The 27,252-nt window shown below is 50.2% G+C and overlaps 1 protein-coding gene across 8 annotated transcripts in view; it reads right to left on the bottom strand.

Moving 5' to 3' along the window:
- The window catches only part of LRP4 (LDL receptor related protein 4), a 507,202-nt gene that overhangs the window by 34,731 nt on the left and 445,219 nt on the right, over window positions 1-27,252 (bottom strand). For all 8 annotated transcript variants that reach the window (XM_085646645.1, XM_085646639.1, XM_085646647.1 and 5 more), the window contains 2 exons: window positions 25,527-25,594; window positions 24,479-24,566 (listed from right to left, as the gene is read on the bottom strand). In XM_085646645.1, coding sequence (XP_085502771.1) covers window positions 24,479-24,566; window positions 25,527-25,594 — 156 coding nt within the window. The remainder of the gene's footprint in view (window positions 1-24,478; window positions 24,567-25,526; window positions 25,595-27,252) is intronic.

The following is a 27,252-nucleotide window of genomic DNA, read 5'->3' as shown; positions in this document are numbered from 1 at the left end:
GCTGTAGCCACCACCCCAATTGTCTTCTGCAGCATTTTATCTATCGCTGTGAGACTAGGGATCTGCGGATTGGAATTGGCTAGCTGTCTAGTCATAGGGCGACTTGCTGTAAGTTTAGAATGCTTCCCCATGATTCCAATGAAACCAACAGCGATTGTATTTCAATAAGGAACCCCTAACACGAATACCTAAAATCCAAACAGTATAGGATAAAAGAACACACTCTATACACAGCGTAAGACTGACAAATACAAATTAAAATGTCAATGACGAATGGAGGTTAGTTCAGACTGACCCAAAATCCACAGCTTAGAGGTGTGGCCCGGCCCGGCCTCCTTTGGGCCACAGACGGCCCGCCCTTTGCCCGGGCTTAGCCCGCGCGCGAGCCCGCGACGCGGGGTGTAGGGCCGGTTTTAGAGCGCCTCCGGGCGCGTGAGGGGTGACGTTGCTTCCGTCGTCGTCCGGGGAGCCTGGGATATGTAGTTCGCCTCTTGTCCTCACCTCCACACTGCAGCCACAGAAGTTTCACGGCGGCGGGAGGGAAAGGACAGGCTACAACGACAGCTGCCCCGCAGGGAGGACCACGAGGTGAGTGTAGGGTCCGGTTGGGCAAACAAAGGGCAGAGAAAGAGTCAACCCGCTCCACCGGGTGTAGGGCCGGTTTTAGAGCGCCTCCGGGCGCGTGAGGGGTGACGTTGCTTCCGTCGTCGTCCGGGGAGCCTGGGATATGTAGTTCGCCTCTTGTCCTCACCTCCACACTGCAGCCACAGAAGTTTCACGGCGGCGGGAGGGAAAGGACAGGCTCCACCGGCTGTAGGGCCGGTTTTAGAGCGCCTCCGGGCGCGTGAGGGGTGACGTTGCTTCCGTCGTCGTCGTTAGCCAAGCTCAGCTCTTTTAAAACTAAAGAACTGGTCCTTCGGAAGTCGTGGACCCACAAAAAGGTCTCTTTCCAGGACGCAACGTGCACTCTCTACCAGGATGTCACCCAGGCCACCCTTGCCCAACGTCAGTTGTTCTGACTGGCCACGACTGCCTTACGAGACCGCAAGATAAAGTACAGAACGACTTATACCTTTGGTCTGGCATTTTCTCTCGACAACAAAAACCACCACTGCATGACTCTGGAGGAGACGGCGTCTATCCTGGGTATCGAGGTGCGTACCCCTGTGCCAATGGCTGTCACGAAGGGCCTGGAGGCGCCTCCGGGGCCGAGACAGCAGGGAGGGGGTCCCTGGCAGCAGCAACGGAGAGCCGGCAGGAATACTAGAGGTTGAGAGGGTCAATGACAGCTGTGAAATGCATGCGGCGTTTCTTGCGAGATGTCTGACCAGCCCTTAGGACAGTCGTAGAGTTTTGAGCATCAAGCTAATCCACCGTTGGACACTTTGAATCTTCGGCGGCCACCCTTGGCATGAAGGTGCCAACCATAACACTTGCGGCACACGAGAGGAGGACGGTGATGGCGATGGGACTAGAGACAAAGGGGGGAGGCCCCTGGCTTTAACGGCGACGACCAAACTAAATCACTAGGGGGTGCCAAATCCCGGACTTTCCAGAGACTAAAGAGACCTGTCTGGCCATTTACACCACGGCGATGAGGTGAAAAGACAATGCCGACCGCAATACCAAGGAGCCAGTCGGTCACTGGCTTATATCTCTCTTTACATCTACGGAATGGGTAATGGGCCTCAGAGGCGGAAATTGGTCCGCCCCAGTTTTTGCTCTTAATGAGGTTCTCCTCTACGATCGAGGACCTTCGAGAGCAAGTGTTTGATCCAAGTTGGACATGGTTTCTTCCTTTTTCTTTTGGGTTTCTTGGTGTCACAGTCTTTCTTATTGCTTTGCTTCATTATAGGTTGCTGCTACAGGGTAGAGGGGGGGAATTTGAGAAACACAAGGCAGGAGTAGGAGGGGGGTTGGAGTGGAACGGTCATTGCCGATGAATAGCGGGAGTTAATTGTCTAACATGGAATGTCAAGGGGATTAATTCCTCTTACAAGAGGCAAAGGATCTGGAAATTTCTACAGGTTCACCAGATTAAAACAACCGCCCTTCAGGAAACACACCTTCCCCGCACAGAGGAACAGCGCCTGAAACACAGGGCATACCCTCAAATTTTTCACTCCTCGGCACGCACCAAACACAATGGGGTGGTGCTACTTTTTCACACTTTGACCCTCTTTCTATACCACGACACCCAGACGGACATGAAGGAGAGGTTTGTGACCGTGAGGGGAGAATTACGGTACGATAGCGACGCTCTATGCACCCAACACAGGGCAGCATGACTTCCTCCACTTTTTTTTATCGACCCAAGGGGGATTTGCAAGAGATGACATTATACTGTTCGGGGACTTCAATTTGATATGGGACCCGTATCTGGATACCACACATGTCCTTAGGGTGGCAGGGGGGTGTTCAGCAAACCGCTCCAAGCAACATTACGGGGGCTGGGTCAGGTAGATGCCTGGAGGAATGCGCATCCCTCAACCCGTGATTACTCCTTTGTGAGAAAGTGCCATCTTTCTTGCACGGTATGCCCCCAATTTTTGCTGAATTGCTGAATGTACTTTGACTGAGTGTGCCCTGGACTCCTGCCAATCAGGTGCCCAGGGCCTATGTTCCTTCCCTAAAACCTAAAACCCAAAATTGGCAAACCCTGGCCACATGTCAGTCCCTGGTAAATGGTACCCTAGGTACCCAGGGCCTTGTGACCAGGGAAGGCCTCTAAGGGCTGCAGCACTTATTGTGCCACCCTTACAGGCCCTGTACCCTAACACAACCACACTACCCTTGCAGACTGAGTGTCTGGGTACAAGACAATGCAAAGAGTCGACGGGGCACACATCCCTGTGTGCCATGCCCACAACCTACACTGCCCTGGCATACATCAGCCACCCCTCTAGCTGGGTGCCCTATGCCAGGGGTGTGGGCACAAGAGCATGAGCCCTGTGTCCTACAGTACCCAGGTCCGTTCCTGGGCACTGTAAGTGCAGTGCTGCCATTTAAGAGCATATGGTGCTGAGAGCTCATCAAACACAAACTCCACAGCACCATGATGGCAACACTGAAGACTGAGAAGTTTGGTATCAAACTTCTCAGCACATTAAACCCGCACTGATGCCAGTGTGGGATTTAATGTACAAAGCACTACAGAGAGCATCTTAGAGATGCCCCCTGAAACCTAACCTACAATCCACATCTTGTCTGGGAGGCTGCCTAGGCTGCCACACAGCAGACATGCTGCTGGACCCCTGGGTGAAGAGCACCTGCTCTCCTGGGTCTGCAACAATGCAAATCCTGGGCAAGGTGCTAGGTCTCCTCCCCCAGGATGGGCAGGGGGAAGCTTCAAAGGCATGCCGCCTTTGAGAGCTTCTCCAGGCCACCTGCTGTACCCAGCAACTGGCCCCCACTGGTTCTGACCCCCACTCTGGCGGGAAGACTGGCCGGAAACCCCAAGTAAGGACAGGGGATGTGCCAGCCTGCCAACCCCACCCCTCAGATGGGGGAGGCGAGTTGAAGCACATCTCCGGGCGCTCGCCATCTTGAAGATGGGAAGCCCTGCCCAATCAGGACTAGGCTACTGCCCCCTCCCACATGAGAGTGGCAGGATAGGGGGTGTACCCACCCCAGGGCAGGGACCCATTGGTCCCTGCCCTTTACCTACCTGTAACGCCCCTAAATCTAGTATTTAGGGGCACCCTGAACCTTCCTTCTTTAGATTCCAGATTCCGAAAAAGCAAAGAAGATCAAGAAGACCTGCCGTGCAGCTGCTAAGAAGAGGAAGACACCAACTGCTTTGGCCCCAGCCCTACCGGCCTGTCGATCCTAGAACCTGCTCCTGCTAAATCCTGGCACCTCCAGTGGCCAGCAACCTCACAAACCCCGGAGGACCTGGCTACCTTGGGACTCCTATGAGCAGTGGCACTGCTCAAAGCAAGTTTCTAACCTCTGGCATCAGCCCGGAACCGCAAACCCTGCACACTCTGCAGCCGCCAAGCCTGGCCTATGCCGGAGTGGACAAAGACTCAGAGGACGTCCACCCGGCGCCTGTGACCCCAAATCCGGCACCCAAGGACCCACCTCGACACTCCTGACAACGCCTGCAGCCTCAGAACCAGGGACCCCTCCCAACCGCGATCAACAAAGGGTAAGATTTCCCGACATCAAAAGGCACCCCTGCACCCGGCGCCCTGCGGCCCCCTGTGCCCGATCCTGGGTACCTACCTATCCTCCAACCACCCAACTTACCTCTCGAAATGGTGGTGGCACCCGAAGAATCTTCGTCCCCAAGCTTGCAGCCTTTGTTCGTCCTTGAGCTTTCCCATTGAAATCCATTGAGTGCCCAAAGGCTCAAAACCACCCTGCACCCAGCCGCTCGAGTGGCCCTGGCAGTGCAACTTCTACTCCTACCTACTTCCCCATTTGCCCTGAGCGAGCCCAGCTCCCACAGCCGCGTGGCCTGCTAGTCTGCAGCCACCAACCAAGGCCCCCCTGCCTCCCATAGGATAACATTGGGCCTAACACACTCTGCACCCGGCCGACTCGGTGCCGCTGAGGGTGTAACACCTGTACCAACCTGACCCTGGGAGACCCCTGAGTCTGTGCCCAGAACCTTAACTCTGTCAGTCGAGTACTTACCTAAAATCCGATAACTTACTTTTCTTCCATAGGGTAACATTGACTGGTTTCTTCTGAAATTTCTTTTGTGAAGTTTCTAAAACTTAAAATATTCACCAAAAAATCAACCGAGTAACAAAAACGGAAATACTCACCTGCTATTAGGAGAGCTCCCAGTGCTGGATCTTGGTGCCCAGCACTGACCCTGAAAAGTACTCAAAACCGTACTTACCACTAACCCAATTTTCTCCCATAGGAAATCATTGACTGTTTTTCTGTGAAATTTCTTCTAAGTGTCGATTTTTGCAAACTACAAATATTCTTTAAAAATCGTACCAACTGTGAAAACGTAATTACCTGTTTTAGATAGACGTCCCAGTACTGTGCCTAGGAGCCCAGCCCTGGATTACAAAAGTAACACTAACATACTTTACCCGTAACTTGAATTTTCTTCCATAGGGAACCATTGACTGTTTTTCTATGAAATTACTTCTGTGCCGATTTTACAAACTTATAAATATTCCTTAAAAATCGCCTGTACAACTTAAACACAGTTTCTCAAATGCTTACAGGTGGTACCCTAGTGCTGGATCCTGGATCCAACACTTACCTAGAAAAAGTACCCATAACCCCACTTACCTGCTAAGTGAATTTCCTTCCATAGGATAACATTGGTAATTTGATCAGAAAAAGTTTCTAAGTGTCAACTTTTAAAATATCAAAATATTGCTTAAAAATCACAACAGTAACTTAACCGAATGTACTCACTTGTTTCCAAGAACTGTCCCAGGACTGAATCTAGGATCCAGTCCTGGAGTTAGAAAAGTAATCCTTAAAGTAATTAATTGCATATAACTTAAAGTTCCCATTGAGCTCAATGTATTATTGTGTTTGAAATTGTGTTGCCTATTGCAACAACCTGTAACTATTACCTACAAAAGTCAATTGCACATTGCAAAAGTATTTAACTAAAGCATCTCATTCTGAGGAAGTATATTTTGATACCTATTGTTGGTTCTAAAATAAACCAACCATATATTTTTTTACACAAACCATTGGCCTAGAGTTCAGTTCTTGAGTGTTTGAGACCATTTGCTGACTGAGTGTGTACAACAAATGCTTTACACTGTCCTCTGATACTGCCTTACTGCTCGATCAAGCTACCACTTTAGAGAGTAAGGTTACATCTAACTTTAGCCTCTGCCAAACCCCTGGGGACTGTGGACTCTGTACACACTATACCTATTTGGGAACAGTATATACAGAGCCACTTTCTCACATCCTTCTTATCCCACTCACATAGGACATACTCCAGAATAGATTATGCCTTTATGAGTCAATCCCTCCTCTATACGGTGACCCAGTTTCACCCAATCTGCCTCTCAGACCACGCGCCCCTAGAACTGACTGTGGACTGGCCTGCACCGCGCTCCAAATTCGCCAGGTGGTACTTCCCCAATTACCTCTGCAGAGATAGACTCCTGCGGTGACAAATTACGAAAGCAGTCACAAACTACTTTGACCTTAATGACCCGGAACACTCTTCCTTAGCCAACACTTGGGACGCCTTCAAGGCGGTCATCAGAGGAAAATGTATTGAATTAGAGGCCACGCTTAAATCCCAACGCAAGGAAGAACGCCTCCTTCTTGAGAGCGAACTTCGAGCTGCGGAAGCTGACCATAAGGCCTCCCTCTCGGTGCAAACCCTCCGTAAGGTTATCCATGTTAAAGGGAAACTTCAAGAGATCTACACTAACGGGGCCAAGAAGACTCGTCTACGCCTCCAAGCATGTGGCTATGAGGGAGGGAACAAGGTAGGCTAGCTACTGGCACGCCAACTGCGAATCAGGCAGGAGAAGAACTACATCAAGGTATAGAAGATAGGGAGGGGGTCCTCCACCAGAGCGAACCGGGTAATGCCAAGGCATTTAGGGACTTTTACCACGCCCTATACACGGCAGACCAACCAGACTCCCGAGCCCAAGACCTCTATTTAGACAGCCTCACACTGCCCCAGGTACCTGCCCTCACCAACGAAGAGCTGAGTAGCCCCTTCACCACTGAAGAGGTTCAGAAGGTGATCAACTCGCTTAAGCTCCAAAAAGCGCCTGGGCCCGATGGCCTCAATGCCCACTTCTATCGTACGTTCGCGCCGGAGCTTGTCCCGCGCCTGGTAACGCTCTTCAATGATATCGCTATTAAAACAACAGGTGTCCCCTGGTCGAAGCCCTGATCTCTTTCATCCCCAAACTGGGAAAGGACCCCGCCCACTGCGCCTCCTACAGGCCGATAGCACTCCTAAACTTGGACGCAAAGCTCTACTCCAAAATTCTGGCCACATTAAGGGGAGACAAACCCATTACAACTTGCGACGGGTGGTCCATATCATTGAGAAGGCGCAGAGAAAGGCGATCCCCATGGTCCTTCTCACGCTGGACGCAGAGAAGGCCTTTGATCGGGTGGACTGGTCCTTTCTGACCCACACTGTTCATCGGTTTGGCTTTGCCGACTCCTTTATTGGGATGGTCAAAGCGAATTATCATGCACCGCGCTCCAAGGTTCTGGTAAACGGAGTGGCCTCGGAATCTTTCAATCTTCCACAGGGCACCCGCCAGGGCTGCCTCCTATCGCCCCTCCAATTTGCGCTCAGCATCGAGCCCTTTGCGGAGCGCATCCGTTCTAACCTGGACATTGGGGGAGTTCCATTTGGCACGGATGAACACAAATTATCCCTCTTTGCGGATGACGTTCTCCTCCCTGTCACAAGACCGCACTCTTCCCTTCCGGCGATACTGGCAGAGCTCATCTCATATGAGCGGGCCTCAGGTTTCAAGGTGAACCTCTCGAAATCCTTCCTCTTGAACCTCACAGTGCCAAGGGACACCATGCGGGCTATTGAGAGCACGACCCCCTTCCGTAGTGCCCGCAAGGCATAAAACTCACCCCCAAGCTGGAGCGTCTTTATAAGGCGAACTTCCCCCACTGTTGCGCCAACTTAAAGCAGACTTTGCCAGATGGCGGACAGCCTACCTTTCGTGGATAGGCAAGATAAACGCTTTAAAAATGAATGTCCTTCCGCACTTACTTTATCTCTTTCAGGGTCTCCCGATCCTGGTGGATAAGAGTGCTGTTCACTGAAATAAAAACAATGATCACCAAATTTATCTGGCAGGGGCAGAGGGCTAGACTCTCCAATCGATTGTTGATGCGGCCAAGGGGGGAGGGAGGACAGGCCCTTCCGGACTTCCTGGGATACTATAGAGCAGCCCAATTGCGGGTAATCATAGAGTGGTCACTGCGTGAATCGGATAGACTCTGGCTCCATATGGATAGACAGGTAACTGAGAGAACGATCTGGGACCTCTTGTGGAAAGCCTAACAGCACTGGCCACGAAACGCTTACATTAGCACGCCCACGGTGACCACCCTGGGGGTCTGGGACGCTTTGAATAGAACCACTCCTCGCTACCTTCCCTTCCCCATACACTCCCATACACATCAATCCAGAATTTCCCCCGGCATTACAGGAAGGTCACGTCAACGCTTGGTGGGAGGGGGGGTTGCCTTGCGCTTTTTCATTTGTTCGAGGATGGGAAACTCCTCTCCTTCCTGGAATGCTCCAAGGCATTTCGGCTCCCACCTACTGAGGAATTTCGTTATTTAGAGCTTAAACACTGGGCTCTGTAACCGCAGGTATGGAGGGCCGCCACCAGAGAGTTACTTCGCATTGAGAAATGTGCCCAATCCGGGGCCTCCTCAAAGGGTACCATCTTCTTTCTCTACTCCCTTCTATAAACGGGGGGCTCCCCACACACCCCTAGACATCAAGGGTTCTGAGATACACTACTAGATACCCCACTACAGAAGAAACAATGGTCCTCACTATATAGGGATATTCCCAAGTTTAACCGCTCTATGTTCTTACGGGAGGCTCATTACAAAATTATGTACGACTGGTATCTACATCCTCAGAGGGTGCACGCCATCTTCCCTAACTCCTCGGACAGGTGCTGGAGGGGTTGTGGCCTGCTAGGGGACTTTAGGCATATCTGGTGGGATTGCCCTCACATTAAACTCTTCAGGAAGGAGGTTCTAGCTCAAATCAAGCAGATCTTGGGGTACCCGATTCCAGACACGATAGAACACACACTCCTTGGGATCTGGGACACCAAGTTGAAGCACCAGATGCAAGGAGACCGCTCGGTAATGTGGCTCTGCCTAGGGGCAGCCAAGTTGGCGGTGGCCGCAGCCTGGAAGAAAGTGGAAGCCCCTTCTCTCAGGCAATGGCACGCCAGATTGTGGCGGGCACTGGTGATGGAGAGAATGTCAGACATTGTAGAGGACACCCGCAAGGGATTTGACGATTTGTGGGCCCCCTGGTGGAATATTTATCCGAGGGACTGCCTCTATTTGCATGCGGCCCGAGGTTACAAGCTCTGCATCTCTTCCTCACCTAGAGCCGTCACTAACGGCCTGGAGTTATGAACAGGGACTTTAAGTCAGGGGGTTCCTCACTCCCTAGACAATAACCTTTCACAGCGACTGTTGGAATTATTTTTCTTTACTAACCGTGACACCTTAGTTTTAAGTTCTCATGTTCTTTCTTTTCTGGGGATGAGGGGTAGGGGGAGAGGCATAAGTTGCCTGCTAAATTGTTTTGGTAATCACCGATTCCTAGTTCACAAACTGTATATGATCTATTAGTAATCTGTACTGTTCGGATGATGTTGGGCATTGGGGTCTCTTTCCCCTAGATGTTTTCTTTTTCTCTGCATATTTGTGTATCTCAATGTCTTTAAAAAACAATAAAAAGATTTTGAGGAAATGAATAGGCTTTTTCAGTAAATTACAGGTAAATTACTTTTTACGTTACTTTTCTAACTCCGTGCTGGATACCTAAATTCAGCACTGGGACATTTCCTGCAAACAGGCAAGTAAATACGTTTTGGTTATTGATGTGATTTTTGAAGAATATTTTTAGATTTCAAAACTTCCCACTTTTTGGAAGAAAATTGTCAATATTATCCTACGGAGGAAAAACAGGTTATGGTTTCAAAGGTAAGTTATCAACTGTGGGAGTTAAGGTTCTGGGGTTAGACTGAGGGTTCCCCCAGGGTCAGTGATGTACTCTTGTTACACCCTCAGCGGCACTAGGGAGGCCGGGTGCAGAGTGTTGAGGCCCAATGTTATCCTATGGAGGATTGGGGGTCTCCTGTTGGTGGCTGCTAACGAGCAGGCCACTGGGCTGTGGGAGCAAAGCTCCTAGCGTTTAGGTCAGGGCAAATGGGGAAACAAAGTAGCACAAAAGGTGCACCCTCAGTGGCACTGTTGCGGCCTGGTGCAGAGTGCTGTTTCGATGTCGGGCACCCTGTTGTTTTAAATGGAGAACCTCCGGTTTGCAAAAGCATTGCAGGTAGTTAGACGAAGGACCCCTGGGTGCGACCACCACTTCGAGAGATAAGTTGGGAAGTTAGGGGTTGGTTAGGCACCGTTGGTTTGGGCACACCAGGCCATGGGGCGTCGGGTGCAGGGGTGCCTTTTGGGGTCGGATCTTCTTACCAGCTCCTGGTCGCGGTTAGGGGGCCTTCTGGATTTAGACTGCAGGCGTCGGCTGGAGGCTTGAGGCAGGTCAGGGGTCGCCGGATCTCGGTTCAGGATCTCTGGGGTGACCTCCTCGTGGTGTTGTTCCACTCGAGCATGGGCCAGGTTCGGCGGGTGCAGAGTGGGCTGGATTCGCAGTTTCCGGCTGCTGCCAGAAGTTTCAGTTGAACTAATCCGGTGTTCACGGGAGAAGCAGTCTTAGTAAATGAAGGCAGGCAGGTCCTCCGGAGTTTCTGAGGTTGCTGGCTGCTGGACACGCTGGGATTTCGCAGGAGCAGGTTCGAGGGGAGACAGGCCTGTAGGGCTGAGGCCAAGTCAGTGGGCGTCGTCCTCTTGTTAACTCTGCATGGCTCGTCGTCCTTCTTCTTCTTTTCTTCTTGTAGGTAGGCTGGATCTGAGAAGGAATATGCTACTTACCAGTATGCATCTGTTCTTGGCATGTAGAGCTGCAGATCTACACACTTTTGCATAGATCGCCATCTGGTGTTGGGCCCAGATGTTTGCAGTTTGTTTTTCCTCTTGGAAAGTCTTTGGAAGGCACGAGGTCGGTGACTCCTCCTTTGGATCGTATTGCGCATGGGCTTCGGCTCCATCCTCAGATTGTTTTTCGCTAGCAGGGAAAGATGGAGCGTAGTAACAACAGTGAAGAAACCCATGTGTGTTGTATCTAAATAAGATAAACTGGAACAGATACAGGTAGCCGGGGAGGCGGGTGGGCGTGTGTAGATCTGCAGCTCTACATGCCAAGAACAGATGCATACTGGTAAGTAGCATATTCCGTTCGAGGCATATGAGCTGCAGATTACACACTTTTGCATAGACTATATAGCAGTTCCCAACCTTAGCGGCGACCACTGGTATCTGTTGCAGTGGTTTGAAATAGTGTTTTAAGTACAGCCTGGCCCACACTAGCTTGTTGCTTAGTTTGCACATCTACACAATAGTGTTTGGTGAAAGTGTGCGGTGTTGACCATGTAGCTGCTTTGCAGATATCGTCTAATGGGATGTTCCCTAGAAATGCCATGGAAGCCCCTATCTTTCGTGTAGAATGGGCTTTAGGGGGAACGGACAGCGTTCGTTTTGCTTTGTGGTAGCAAATCTGGATGCATTTTACAATCCACCTAGCTATCCCTGATTTTGAGATGGGGTTGCTCTTGTGTGGTGGATAGAAAGAGACAAACAGTTGTTTGGTCTTTCGGAAAGGTTGTGTTCTCTCGATGTAGTAAAGTAAGGCTCGTTTGACATCTAGTGTGTGCAGAGCCCTTTCTGCAACAGTCTGAGGTTGCGAGAAAAATACTGGTAGTTCTACAGATTGGTTTAGGTGAAAAGGGGAAATGACTTTAGGTAGGAATTTTGGGTTGGTACGGAGAACAACCTTGTTCTGGTGCATTTGAAGAAAAGGTTCTTGTATGGTAAGTGCTTGTATCTCAATGACCCTTCTAAGGGAAGTGATGGCTACAAGGAAAGTTGTTTTCCATGTTAGGAATTGCAGTTCTCATTTATGCAAAGGTTCGAAGGGAGGCCCCATCAGCCTTGTGAGAACGATATTTAAGTTCCACACAGGTGAGGGTGGTACTCTGGGGGGAATTATTCTTTTCAGACCTTCCATGAAGGCTTTAATGGCAGGTACTCTGAAGAGTGATAGATGTTGCCTGTTTTGTAAGTAAGCTGCAATTGCTGCGAGGTGTAGTCGAATGGACGTATAGGCTAGATTACACCTTTGTAGGTGGAGTACGTAGCCTATGATGTGTTGTATAGACATGTCCAGAGGATTGATGGTGTTGTTATGGCAATAAACAACAAATCTTTTCCACTTGGCAGCGTAGCAGGCTCTAGTGGTATGGCGTCTAGCTTCTCTGATGACGTTCATACAGTCAGGGGGAAGATTTAGGTACCCGAATTCTAGGATTTCAGGAGCCAGATCGCAAGGTTGAACTGAGCTGGGTCCGGGTGCCTGATCTCTCCATGGTTCTGGATTAGGAGGCATGGTGAGAGGTGTAGCTTTTGGTGTGGTACTACCGAGAGTTCCAGCAGCGTGGTGTACCACGGTTGTCTCGCCCACGTTGGAGCTACTAGGATTAGTGTGAGGGAGTGCTGTTGTAGTTTTCGCACCACTAATGGAATGAGTGGGAGAGGCGGAAAAGCGTACGCAAATTTGCCTGACCAGTTCATCCATATCGCATTTCCTTTGGACAATGGGTGTGGGTATTTGGCGGCGAAGCTTGGCCATTTTGTGTTTTCGTGGGTGGCGAAGAGGTCTATCTGCGGATGCCCCCACATTTGAAAGAACGGATGAAGAACCTGTGGGTGAAGTTCCCACTCGTGGATTTGTTGTGTCTATCTGCTGAGCGGGGGGCTGCTACTGCTCGAACAGCCAGGTCTTGAGGAGTCTCCTGAAGGCCAGCAGGTCCTGGGTTTGCCGCAGGCAGATGGGGAGGGTGTTCCAGGTTCTTGAGGCGAGGTGGGAGAATGATCTGCCTCCGGCGGTCGCTCCCCGGATGTGGGGGACGGTGGCAAGGGCGAGGTCGGCGGAGCGAAGCTGGCGGTTCGGTGTGTAGAAGGTGAGTTGTTTGTTGAGGTACGCTGGTCGGGTGTTGTGGAGTGCTTTGTGAGCGTGGGTGAGGAGCTTGAAGGTGATCCTCTTGTTGACGGGGAGCCAGTGCAGGTCTTTCAGGTGGGTTGTGATGTGACTTTGGCGGGGGATGTCAAGGATGAGGCGTGCAGAGGCGTTCTGTATGCGTTGTAGTCATTTCTGGAGTTTGGCTGAGGTTCTGGCGTAGAGAGTGTTGCTGTAGTCCAGTCTGCTGCGGACGAGGGCCTGGGTGACCGTCTTTCTGGTTCCGGTGGGGATCCACCTGTAGATCTTGCGGAGCATGCGGAGGGTGTTGAAGCAGGAGGAGGAGACGCCATTTACTTGCTGGGTCATTGACAAGGCTGAGTCCAGGATGACCCCCAGGTTGCATGCGTGGTCAGTGGGCGTTGGTGCAGCTCCCAGTGCGGTCGGCCACCATGAGTCGTCCCAGGCAGAGTGGGTGGATCCGATGATGAGGACCTCCGTCTTGTCCGAGTTCAGTTTCAGGCGGCTGTTCATCATCCATTCGGCAATGGCCTTCATTCCTTCGTGGAGGTTGGATTTGGTGGTGGTGGGGGCCTTGGAAAGGATCAGCTGGGTGACATTGGCATATGAGATGATGTTGAGGTTGTGCGATCGGACGATGTTGGTGAGCGGTGCCATGTAGACGTTGAAGAGTGTCGGGCTGAGGGATGGTCTTTGGGGTACGCCGCAGATGATCTTGGTGTCTTTAGAATGGAATGGGGGGAGGCGGACACTCTGGGTTCTGCTGGTGAGGAAGGAGGTGGTCCAGTGTAGGGCTTTGTTGCGGATCCTTGCATTGTGGAGGTGTGTGCGGAGGGTGTGGTGGCAGACGGTGTCGAAGGCGGCCGAAAGGTCCAGGAGGATGAGGGTCGCGGTTTCTCCGTTGTCCAGCATGGCCCTGATGTCATCGGTGGCGGCGATGAGGGCTGTTTCGGTGCTGTGGTTGCTGCGGAATCCAGATTGGGATGGGTCCAGGAAGTTGTTCTCTTCGAGGAAGGAGGTCAGTTGCCTGTTGACAATCTTCTCGATGACTTTCGCCAGGAACGGCAGTAGGGAGATGGGCCGGAAGTTCTTGAGGTCCTTGGGGTCTGCCATGGGTTTCTTGAGTAAGGCGTTGATCTCGGCGTGCTTCCAGCTCTCTGGGAAGGTGACGGTCTCGAAGGAGCTGTTGATGATCTTGCAGAGATGGGGTCCGATGGTGGAGCTTGCTTTGTTGAAGATGTGGTGCGGGCACGGGTCGGATGGTGAGCCGGAGTGGATGGTGTTCATGATTTTGATGGTGTCGTCGTCGTTGACGTGGGTTCAGGAAAGCAGGGGGACGATGTGGCTGGGGGGTAGTGAGTCTGAGGTGTCGGTGTCTGTCGGGGGGGGGGGGGCAGGTTGTTGAAGCTGTCGTGGATGTCTGCAATCTTGCGGTGGAAGAAGGTGGCTAGGGAGTCGCAGAGGTCTTGTGATGGCGGGATGTCGTTGGAGTTGGGGCTGGGGTTGGAGAGTTCCTTCACGATGTTGAAGAGCTCTTTACTGTTGTGTGCGTTGTTATCGATGCGCTTTTTGAAGGAGGTCCTTTTGGCGGTACGGATGAGTTGGTGGTGTCTGCGGATGGCACTCTTGTAGGCTGTGTTGCTGTCCGGTGTCAGTTCGTGGTGCCACTTCTTCTCGAGCCTACGGCAGGCCTGCTTGGATAACTGGAGGTCGGCAGTGAACCAGATGGCTTTTCTGTTGGTGCGTCTGTTCGAGAGTTTCTTGGTCGGGGCGAGAGTGTTGGCGCAGTCGTCGATCCACTGCCTGAGGTTGCGGGCAGCGGAGTCGGCGTTGGTAGTGTCGGTTGGTGGGTTTCGGGCGAGGGTGGTGACTAGCTGGTCTTCGGTGACTTTGCTCCAGCTGCGGCGGGGGGCCCGTTGTGTGCGGTGGTGCGTGGTAGGCTTTCCGAAGGTGAAGTGGACGCAGTGATGGTCGGTCCAGTGGAGTTCGGTGGTGTGGCTGAAGGTGACGTGGTTGCTGTCGGAGAAGATGGGGTCGAGCGTGTGTCCAGCGGAGTGGATGGGATTCGTGACAAGCTGTTTGAGTCCGAGGTTGGCGAGGTTGTCGAGCAGGGTGGTGGAGTTGCTGTCGTTGGTGTTCTTGAGGTGGAAGTTCAGGTCTCAGAGGAGGATGTAGTCCGTGGATGCAAGGGCGTGCGTGCCGACGAAGTCGGCGATGGAGTCGCTGAACTGCGGGCGGGGGACTGTAGATGAGGGTTCCTCTGTGGGTGGTGTTGGGGTCGGTGTGGATCTGGAAGTGCAGGTGTTCGGCGGCGCGAGAGTGTCGACGGTGCTAGTCGAGATTCTGAGGGTGTTTCTGTGGACGATGACGATTCCTCCTCCTGTTCCGTTGGTGCGGTCCCTGCGGGTGATCTTGTAGCCGTCAGGGATGGCTATGGTGATGTCGGGTGCAGAGGAGGGGTTCATCCAGGTCTCAGGAAGGTGACGTCTGGGGCGGAGGAGTCGAGTAGGTCCCAGAGTTCAATGGTGTGTTTGCGGGCAGAGCGGGTGTTGAGTAGAATGCATCGGAGGTTGTTTCATCCTACCCGGTGGACGTGGTGGTGGTTTGGTGTAGCTGCAGTTCCGGCAGGAGAAGGGTCCTTGGGTGCGCTTCGGGGTGGCCCAGAAGCAGGTGTGTGATCGGCTGGCATTGAGTGCGTGGTGGGTGCTGGCGTCGTAGCGGTGTCGGGCGTCGTTGCGTTAGCGGGGGCTAGGGGGTCTGGCCTGGCCACGGATGGGTGCAGACGGGCTTGCCTTAGGTGCGCCTTCAGCGCGCCAGCGGCACGGCTGCCATAAGAAGGGGGAGGTGGGAGGGAGGAGCAGCTGGGAGTCGGGAGCGGGACGAATGGGCGGGCCGCAGAGGACGCAGCGGCAGGAAAGCGGGAGAGCAGAACGGCGGAGTATACAGGCAGAAGGGCATAAAACAGTACAATAAGGGAATAAAAGGAATAACACAGACTACAGTAGATAATACAAAGCAGAAATCACTACAGAAGGCAGACAGGAAAAGAGGGCAGAGAGAGTACACAGAAACCTATGGCTCACCACTGGGCCACCAGGGATGAGGCGCAGGTGGTAGCCTGCGGGTGGTGGAGGGCCTTGAACTCATGGCAGTAGCGGCAGCAGCGAACACGGGCACAACAGGTGGTGCTGTGCGGCGTGGGGAGTGACCTACCTGGAACAGGGTCAAGCCTGTTCCAGGCCCCTGTCCAGGCCCCTGTCCACTCATAAGGGAACTCCAGGACTCTTTACACAAAATATCTCATTTTGGTATAACATATAAAGATCCAGCTTCCTACAGATGGGCTGCTGGGACCATGTACCCATGAGTGAAAGGCAAATGATAGGCAGGATAAGTACACACTACTGAAGCTCATTATCCTGAATCCTTTGTGTGCGAAGTGCTCTCTGTCTTGCATGGCATGCCCCCACTTTTTGCTGAATTGCTTTGACTGAGTGTGCCCTGGGCTTCTGCTAATCAGGTACCCAGGACCTATGTTCCTTCTCTAAAATTGCATTGAAGCCTAAACCCAATTGTCATCTCTGGCCACAGGTCAGCCCCTGGTAAATGGTACCACAGGTACCCAGGGCACTGTGAACAGAGACGGCCTCTAAGGGCTGCAGCACTTATTGTGCCCTCCTCAGAGGAACTGTACCCTGACACTCACCCACTGCCTTTGCAGACTGAGTTACTTGGTACAGAACAAAGTGAAGAGTCGACATGGCACACATCCCTGTGTGCCATGCTCACAAACCACTGGCCTGGCATACATCAGTCACCCCTCTAGCTGGGTGCCCTAAGCCAGTGGTGAGGGTATAGGTGCATGAGCCCTGTACCCCTATAGTGTCTAAGTCCATTCTTAGACATTGTAAGTGCAGTGCTGCCATTAAGAATTTATGGTGCTGGGAGTTTGTCATTACGAACTCAACAGCAGCATAATGGCTACACTGACAACTGAGAAGTTTGGTATCAACCTTCTCAGCACATTAAACCCACAATGATGCCAGTGTGGGATTTAATGTAAAATGCACAACAGGGGGCATCTTAGAGATGCCCCCTGAAACTCGACCAACCTCTAGTGTCCCGACTGAGTGGCTGCTTAGGCTGCCATCAACAGACAAGTCTGGAGTTTTGAAATCTAAAAATATTCTTCAAAAATCACATGAATAACCAAAACGTATTTACTTGCCTGTATTCAGGAAATGTCCCAGTGCTGAATCTAGGTATCCAGCACTGAGTTAGAAAAGTAACGTAAAAAGTAACTTACCTGTAATTTACTGAAAAAGCCCATTCATTTCAATGTACTGTATTTGCTAAGTATTGCAACCTACTGCATCCACTATAAATCGAACAAAGTACAATTCCTATTGCCTTTTCAAACTGTTCTATATCCAGTAACTTATTACTGAAAAGTATTTAATGCTTACCTGTGCCGGGCTTGCTTGGTTGTAAAAATAATCAACCCTATATTTTTAACACAAAAACAATTGGCCTAGAGTTCAGTCCATGAGTGTGTGAATTCATTCGCTGACTGAGTGTGTACATCAAATGCTTAACACTGTCCTCTGATACTGCCTTACTGCTCGACCACTCCACCATAAATAGAGAGTGAGGTGCTATCTAACTTTAACCTCTGCCTACCTCTGGGGTCACCTGGACTCTATACACACTATATCTCATTTGGGTGTAGTATATATAGAGCCAGTTTCCTACACTTTGAAATTAGGACACAGTGTGCAAGTTTCCACCTCTCTTCACCTGGGGCAGAGATAATAAAAAGTAGCATCTAAAAACCCGCAGCGTGGAAGACGGGCAAGATATTATTTAAGATTGCACAATTAAAGGGTGTTGTATTCATTACATGAGGTCAGATGTGTGAGGGCTAGATGAAGGTGAGATATGTCTTAATATCCAAAGCCAAACTATCTTAGGGAGCGGTGTTTGTCTCACATCCATGTTTATATCCTTTGGCTAACAAGATACACAGGACTTGAACTCACTCCCTCTCCCTTTCCTTCTATCCATCGGCTCGATTGCTGCCCACACCATCTTCAATACCAGCTTCATCATTTACAAAGCTGTCTCAATCAGCAACCCGCTTAAATTGCAGACAAGGTCACCATCTCTGGTGGTGCTGCACACACTCCAAGCTAGGACACCATGAGACTGCAAACAAAGAAGTGTAAAAAGAAAAACAAGGCAGCTGGCCTTTTCCATAATCACATAGGATGGTGTACAACAGAGTCCTATTCATCAGTAGCGCCCCAACGCTGCTCCAATTTAGGAAAGAGATGAAGACACACCTTTGAAGAATACTGTATCACAAGACATCAATAGCGCACAATCCAGCTACCTCTCCCATCGCTCGGTCCATGTACAGCACTCCACTGCCTCTGGCTAGGTGTGCGGCATAGAAGTACCATTTGCATTATATTTATTGAAAAAAACAAAGGCTAAGTGATGTTAAAGTTAGGTGGTACTGTCAGTTTAAATGAACCCTTTTAAATAATTTTTTTTTTACCAGTTATAGTTAACTGAAGTGACTAACTCCCGCCCTCGCCATGCGCAGTGATGTCATCTATGATGCCATTTGAGATGCCATTAGTGACGATATCAATGATGTCACAGAACTTGTCATTAGTGATGAAATATGTGAGGTCATAAACAGTGCACGGTGACGTTGTGACACAAGGTCCAATGGCCCAGGGACCGAGTCCGTGTCCTGTAATGGCAGCCGCAGCATTCCTCTTCATGTTACAGTCAACCAGAGAGCGAGCAAGTTGGCTGACGGGAGAAGTGACCAATCAGATTGCTCAATCTTTTTTTTTAAATCTTGAGTGCCCATGGGACTTGCACAAGAGTACAGGAAATCCAACCATCCAGATAAACAAGTTACTTACGTTAGGTAACACCTTATCTTGTAGAGACTCTATCTAGTCGCAGATTCCATACCGTAGAATATCCAAAGGCGTCAGACTGGATCCGGAACTTTTTTGTGAGCAGTATCTCTGCGCGCCGATAGGCATTGTCGTTTGACTCTGCATGGCGTCTTCGCCATCGTCTACACCGGAAGTGATGTGTGCGGTGCCTACATAGGCGCCACACCAGCATGGCATGGCTGACCTCAGTTTCTTTTTGCGACTTTCTATGTGAGTTGTGTGGAGCCAAGAAAAACACTGGGGTGGAAAACTGGGGGCCTTAAAGCGAACAGCCCTGTCCCTAGAAATCCTTTAAGCAATCTGTGGTTAGATAGAGTCTCTACCAGATGAGGCAGTACCAAAGGTAAGTAACTTGTTCATCTGATAGAGACTTCCAATTGCATATTCCTTTCCTTAGAATAGATACCCAAGCAATACCTCCCCGGGATGCAAAACAATTTCTCACCAAAAGGTCCTGCAGGACCGAAGGGGCAAAGTGCCCGTCCTTACAGACCTGGCTGTCCAGGCAGTAGTGCTTTGTGAATGTGTGCAGAGAAGCCGAAGTTGTGCCTGGCAGATGTGCAGGGCTCTGCATGCTAATGCAGTGGTTGCAGCCGTGGCTCTGGTGGAACAAGCACGCAAGCCCTCAGGAGGTTGCTTCTTGGCTAGTGTGTAGCAGATTTTAATGCAGAGCATGATCCATCGGGAGATAGTCCGCTTCGGCCCAGCCTTTCCCTTATTTGCTCGGACATACCCCACGAAGAATTGGTTGTCCACCCAGAACTCTTGTGTGGGCAAGGTAAAACGACAACGCTCTTTTGGTTCCAGTTGGTGAAGTTGATCCTCTTCTTTAGAGGGATGTGACGGAGTGTAAAAAATAGTCAGGGTGATGGACGGGCCTACATGAAGGGGAGGGACAACTTTCGGCAGAAAGGAAGCTCTAGTGTGAAGAACCAACTTGTCTGGGTAGATTTTCAAGTACGGAGCTTGGATGACAATGCCTGAAACTCACTGAGCCTCCGGGCAGAAGTTATTGCCACCAGGAAGGCCGTCTTGATGGTAAGGAGCCTGAGAGGACAGTTGTGCAGGGGCTCAAAGGAAGCACATCAGGAAAGTAAGTACTAGATTAAGGTCCCACTGGGGCATAATAAAGGGTGAAGGAGGAAACATGTGTTGCAAATGTTTCAAGAGCCTATGTACAATAGAAGATTTGAAGAGAGGTGGCTGGTTAGGTGAACTCCCAGCCAGCATTCTCCCGGGCATGGCACACATCTTTGCTTTCGCTCGACGAGAGCAGAGAAAAAAGCTGCTTCCAACCGGGCAGGAACAAAGTGACAGAGCTTACTCCCACAGTGCTGGCTGGGGAGCCGGCAGGGGCCATTGGGCTCTCCAGCCAGCAGACACCAACAATGGGCACGTTGTGGGTGCCCCAGTCGGGGAGCCAGTAAAACCTGTGTCATTGCGTCCCAAAGGGCATGGAAAGTTTCAACACAGGAGAAAGCAGCCATTACTGACCTCAATTCAAGACTCTCAGAGGAGAATCTCTATTTGTTTGATTCATGATAAGATGTAGTGATAGGAAAGACATTAGGATGTGCTTTGCTGGTGGACACCTGTCCCACCAAGCTCCCTGGCATCGGTGCAAGACAATAGTGATGAGAAACCTGCCTGTTGAACGTCTCTGCTCGCTCTCTGGTGGACTCAAACATGGCTTTGCCAAAGTGGCCTTATGTGAATCCATAAGGGCCTCGTTAAATGGCAGAGCAGAGGGTCTGACGGGTCCTGACTAGGCTGAAGTACCTCAGTTAAAACATTAGTCTTGACCACCATGCTGAGGAACTGTAGGTCTAAGACTTCTGCCGCCCTCCGCATTACGACTGCAAAGGAGGTGATTTTCTCCATAGCAGGGCCGGGGAGAGATACAAAAGCCGGTATCTGGAGAAATATCCAGACCACTGCCATCTTGGGAGTTCTTCATACCAGTTATCCTCATATTGTTGGAGTAAACTTCCCCCTCATCATAATGGTCACTGTCTTAGTTAGTGCTGAAAGTCATTGTAAAGTTTGAGCCCCACTGCATGGCAAGAGCAGTATCATAATTGGAGAGAATTGGCTGTGTGCCGGTCAGGGCGGGGAATGGCCTCCATCGAGGCTGTGGTGGAATCTGTGCAGAGTAGGATGGCCCAATGGGCAGTAAATCCTCCTCCAGCATCAGCAGCGTCTGCATTGATATGAACAGAACTGGCACAGGGCAGTGGTGCTTGAACCAAAGTTGGCAATGGAACCAGTGCTGAATCGATGTGGGCAGAAGGGGCACAGATGGCTTCCAGGGAACCCGTTGGTGGACGTCTTACAGGAGGCCCCTGATGATCCTTGGGGCCCAAAGGTGCACCAGAGAGAGAGCTGATGAAGTGCAGAAAATGGGCAGCATGGCGTCTGCGAAGGTCTCTACTTGCTGTGACCTCGCCAAAGGACAAGAAAATTAGGGACTAGACTTGGAACTGGCTACAATGGAAAAGGGAGCAAAACCAGGAGGCCCGATGATGCCCTTGCAAGCTCTCCGGAGTCAAAGAGTGGCAGGAATAGGCCAACTCCGCTTCGACTTCATATGCTTTTACTTGGACTTACCAGAAGACTTTGAATGCAGTTTTGATGTGCCGTGACTTCGGGAGTGGGAACGGGACCTTCCTTTTGACTACGACTGGTCGCATCATTGAGTCTTATTGTGTGGGCGATGTAAAGTTTGGCCAAGCGGCCCCATTTGGCCTTCCAGTTTACCTGGGCATAGTCATCATAGGATCTGGAGCAGTACTCCGACCCCAGGCACCAAATACATACTTTGTGAGGGTTGTCAGACATTTGTTGTGACACTCACTACAACTAACCCTAAGCTCCTCCTCCAGGCGGGTTCCCCTTTACATCTCAACCAAACCATAGAGCTCCCAGTGCCTCCCTCCAATCAGAACTAGCAGCAGAGAGAGCCCTACACATTGTATATGTCAAACGTGCTCCAATGAATTACATTGATAGGACCAAGCCCTGTCGCAAAGCGGACCCGTTGTTTATACCTCATAAGGGCTGACCTCATCCAATCCAAAGCGGGATCACCAGATCGATAGTCAAATGAATCTTGAACTGCTATCACAAAGCTAGAAGAGCCCTCCCTGTCACACCCAGGTCACACTCTACACGCAAGAAGGCAGCGACCATTGCCGTGAATACATTTGGGGTATTGTGTGGATTCCCTGTATTTCTTATCTAGGTGCAGTGTGACTGCCTTTGCTGTCGCCAGCTTATAAAAAACCTCTCTGTGTTGTTTAACAATGCTGGGGGGGGGAGGGGGGCAAGAGAAGATACTGGTTCCTTTCGTATGCGGAAGAAGTTAGTGTCTTGAGAGGGAAGCATGTCTCCTCCTTTTTGACCACCATCTCCACCCCGAACGCTTCTGCTGCCTTGTTCACAACTGATTGGTATGTAGGGATGTCGTCGGGTGGGGAAGACCCCTAGGCATAGGATCCTATCTCCTCTTGAGGTGAGAAAGCTTTGACGTCCTGCCACAGCATTTCCTCCTGTGGGTCATCTATCTCCATGTCTTCTTGAACGATGCCGAAGATACCTTCTTCCTCTTCTACCATGGCTGTATCCTGTCTTTCCTCTGGCATTTCTTCCTACTCTGTCGATAAAGCATCTTGTACATTTCTATTAACTCCTGGCGCCCTTGCTTCCTTTAAGGAGGTCATGGCTTTATTGAAGCCACAACAACTCTTGCCTCGAAGGACTTCAGTGAAGAAAAACAACCTGCAAACGTTCAGCGCTAACACCAAATGGATGGAGTTTGCAGAGCTTGTGTATCTAAGGCAAAACAATGCTATGAACATTTATTTACATGCACTCACAAAAACTGGTGATTAAAACATTGAAAAAAATATACAGCCTGAGTGGTAAAGTGTAGCGTTGTAATGTATCTAACAATGGCTGCATTGATAGTAGATGCAGTGTGGAGATGGCATTCCGGTTTGAACATATGGACAGTAGACTCATGGATGCCATGCTATATGTATCTCTATAAAGAAGTATGGAGAAAAAAGGCAGATTGTGGTCAAGAGGGGATAGCGGATGGGGTACCACTGGGTCTAAGTGCACCCACTGGACCTCAGTGCTGCACTGTGACACCAAAACTGTCTTCCCTCTTCATCACTGGTATTTAACTTTAAGCCCAAATCCATTTGGTGAGACCATACAGGAACCGGTTCATTCTCGTTTCAGAGGTAAACCTACCCCAGCATTCCTTTATTCTACAATTATCATTGCACTAGGCGCTAGAGTGCGACAGCTTTAGGGTCTCTCTAAAGCACTCTGATCCGATGGTCCTATAGTGTGATGCCATGATCGCACAGCACCTGAACACCTTGTTAGTCCTTCGAGTCAATACATAGGATTCGTCTCAAGGAAGGATCCTCATTTCATTCACTTAACGCTCAGTCCCACCTCAAAGAGCCAGTGACTCCAAAGACTTGTCAAGAACCCAAACAATGCAGGGGAAAAAGCGCTGCACACCTCAGATGGCCACTGGTGCCTTAAGCGCTACACTGACAAGAAAAAAATGACCATTGCCAATCTGACGAGCATCTAATCGTTTTTGGAAGCCCTCAGAAAGCCCGATCCCAGTCCAAACGAATGACTGCTCGATGGGTACTGTCCATTATCACTTCTTAGCAAACAAAGGCCTATTGTTACAGTGCTAGCCCTCTATGTGTGCGTGGTGTTAGCAGATATATGTGGCGCGGACACCTGACGGATTCCATACACTCAACACTGATTCCTGAAAGCAACAGCGGCAGCAGCAGGACAGGTGGTCCTTCCACATCCTTCCACATCTCTTTCAATAAGGTGGGTCTCTTTTGATCTTACCAGACATTCAATCTCTTGCTTACGTCCAAATGGGATAGCAGCCTGCTAATCTGATGCGAGCATGCGGACACACACAATGATACCACACTATCCAGGGAGCCAGGGGAGCTAATGATAGGGCAGCCTCACTGAGAATCCCCAGGATAGGTTTGAGTGTGTCAGGAGCCCCAGGATAGGTTGGTGTGTGTAAGGAGCCCCAGGATAGGTTGGTGTGTGTAAGGAGCCCCAGGATAGGTTGGTGTGTGTAAGGAGCCCCAGGGTAGGTTGGTGTGTTTAAGGAGCCCCAGGATAGGTTGGTGTGTGTAAGGAACCCAGGATAGGTTGGTGTGTGTAAGCGGCCCCAGGATAGGTTGGTGTGTGTGAGGAGCCCCAGGATAGGTAGCCCTACACAAGCTGGTGCACCCACTCCATCAGCTGAGCAGTTACTAGTTTAGAACAAGTTTCACTTGACTGATATGAGTAAAGTTACCATTGGTAGATCAAAGGGGCTCCCACTGGCTGAACTGTAATTTACATATATCCATCTCCCCATAACATGAAGTCATTTGCTACCTGAAATGGAGCAGGGTGTCCATATGTGTATCTCTTAAAGGGTAGAAGCAGGGCCTCCAACAGTGGATCTGTTTCTCTATAGAAGCGTGGCCACCCCCGCTGCAGTCATATCCTGTATGTTGATGGATCCCCATTAGTTAATATCATCTGGTCAGCTAATGGTTGAAGTGTATAAAAGCGGGGCCACATTGGTGAATCAGAAACATGTACGAATGGTTCATCAGTGTGTGGGCAGGAAGCCTATTAGACGAAGCATTACCTGTATATAAGCAGAGCTGCGGCTAGCAGGAGCAGGGCCAAGATGCTCAGGAAGCCACCGATGATGTAACTGATGTGAAGGCCATCGGCTGCAAAGAAAGAGGGACATGCTTAGTTTAAGAGCAGAACAGACGAGGAACCATGAGGGACAGAGTCAACAGTGCAAGGGTGAGAGGGGAAGACAGACAGTGAAGCTAGAGAAGGAACAAGTGCAAGGGAGGGAGAATGCAACACTGCGGAGAGGACGGAGTACAAGGGAGAGGAGGGAACAAGCACTGGAGAGAACAGGGATAAAGAAAACAAGACAGGTGGGAATATGAAAAAATAGAGGAGACAATGAGATGGAGATAGCAGGAACCATTACGGTTAAATAAGGGAACATGGACGAAAGAGGAGGGAATGATAAACTCGAAAGGGAAAGGGAGAGGAAGTAAAAGCGAGAAATGAGGGAATACCAGGAGGAAGATAAGATGACCGGGCAAAGGACTAGGCTCCCACCTGGTATCGACTAAAAGTGAAAGGGGAGGAGGTGGGATGTAAAGCGTGTTGAATGTTAGAGAAGCATGGAGTGCAGGAATGAGAGCAAGAGAGAAGGGGGGATGGAGGGAGAGAATAAGAGCAAGGGAGAGGGGAAGGAGAGAGGGTAACAAAAGAGAGGATGAACCAAGAGACCAAGGGAGAAGAGACAAACAATGTGAAAGAGAGAGGTGCTGATTGGAAGGAGTTGGAGAGAGATAGCAATGAGAGAGAGAAGACAAAGGCAAATGAGACAGGAAAGAACACAGGGAAGAAAAGAACGTGAGAGAAAGAAAGGAGTGAGGCACCAATAAAAGCAAGGAAGAAAGAGGAGCAATAGCAAATGAGAGCCTAAAAACACTGGGGGAGAGGGCAAGTGATGTGGAAACTGGGGAAGAGGCAGGAATAAGAGGAGGTTGTGAGAAGAGGAAAGGAGACAAGAGTGAGGACCTCGGCACGACTTTCCACAACAGTCTGACGGACCCCAAATGCCAAGCCTTACTTCTTAAATGATTGTTGGTCCCTTCCCTTACCTGTGGTGGCAGGCACAGCACCGTTCTGTCGTGGGCACAGCCCATGGCTGGCATCCTTCTCTGAACAGCTGTAAGACAAGCAGAGAGGCAGTTAGAGATCTGGACTGCACAGCATTGCTTTGTGCCCTTGAGGACTGAGGAAGTCTGCACTGCTTCTCCAAGCACCTCACCCCACTGCCACCACAGCAACCCATCCCAAACCCTGTGCTCTGAGGCAAAAACACATGCTCGATCCGCCCCTCCAGTCACCCAGTACATCAAGAGCAGAGGAGGGTTACCAAGAACAGCTGGGGTCAGCCTCTACCGTCACCAGGCAGAGCATACATGGTCTGCACAGAACAATGCGTTCAAAGACCACTTGACCTATTGAAAGTTCTGAATGATTTCACAGAGCCCACACATTCCCAAAGGTTATGAGATCACATCAAACGGCTTTAACAATAATGTTTAAAGAATTCATATTTACCACTAACTCTACGACACAGAACATTGCTAAAGATGATGGGAGGTAATAACACGCAGAACTGGCTCTATAGCCACGCGTCTCTACAACGTATCATGCCTAAGATTCACCATGAATCGAGCACGTCTTTGATCCTGAAACGCCACCGCCTTGATTCCTAGGCAGGTCAAACATCAACCCCACACCGTTTCAACCATGCACTCCAAGGGCACAATAGGAACCCTACAGAAAGGTTTGGAGAAACTGAGTAATTCTGATTCTGTCCAACTTCCAAAACTTTAGGATGGAGCTGTACAACCCTTTGGGCCTGATTTACATCTCGGCGGACGGGTGACTCCATCACAACGGTGACGGATATCCTGTCCACCGAAATATAAATACCATTGGATATAAAGGGATTTATATTTCAGCAGATGGGATATGCGTCACCATTGGGATGGAGTAACCAGTCCGCCGAGATCTAAATCAGGCCCTTTGTCTCCTGAACAGATTTAAAGGCTTTTGGAATTTCATTTCGGATTTTTGTTGATCGTGAGCTTTAAACAAATCTTCTTTCTCATAGGAGTATGTCGGTTTATGGATGTCCTTGTTTTGAGGCAGACGTCCCCTGCATGGTGTTCTAAAACTCCCACTCTGCCCGGTTTGATTTTCTCTAGCCTGCTCTATGTTGGGACAAAAGTACTTTGCACTGCTTGGAAAAGCTGTGCTGTCCGACCGTATACGTTTTATCGGTTATCCCTGTTTTTCACTCAAGTGAATGCAGTATTCACACAAGTCCACTGGATGTGTGAAATTTGTTACCTTTGATCTTTGTCGTCAGAGTGGGGGCGTCAGCAACAGAGACAATGAAGGCATACCCCTGACAGACAACTGCCGCTTCACCCGAGGCTCTGCGTTGACTGGTGGTGGGGGCACTGAATTAGTAGTCACAGGCACACGCCTTTTACCCGTACTCCTGAGAAGAGACAGCCTGCTGGCCTCTTGTGTGAGAAAGTGGCTCTGTGTATACTGTTCCCAAATAGGTACTTCGGGCCCGATTCACAGAACTAATTTAAGACAAAATCCTAAACTTACTACCATTCACAGAAGGCACTTACTCATTTCGGTATACACAGAAGTTAGGAGTCCTAACTTTAGGACTCCTAAATGCCTTCTATGAATGCCGAAAGTCTTAAAATTGGGATTTTTCTCAATTTAGTAGTAGTAAAGTTAGGACTTCTAACTTTAGGACTCCTAAATGCCTTCTGTGAATACCGAAAGTCT

Source organism: Triturus cristatus, chromosome 3_1, assembly GCF_964204655.1.
Source record: "Triturus cristatus chromosome 3_1, aTriCri1.1, whole genome shotgun sequence".
In the NCBI taxonomy this organism is placed as follows: domain Eukaryota; kingdom Metazoa; phylum Chordata; class Amphibia; order Caudata; family Salamandridae; genus Triturus; species Triturus cristatus.
This window is presented reverse-complemented; position numbering and strand designations above follow the sequence as displayed.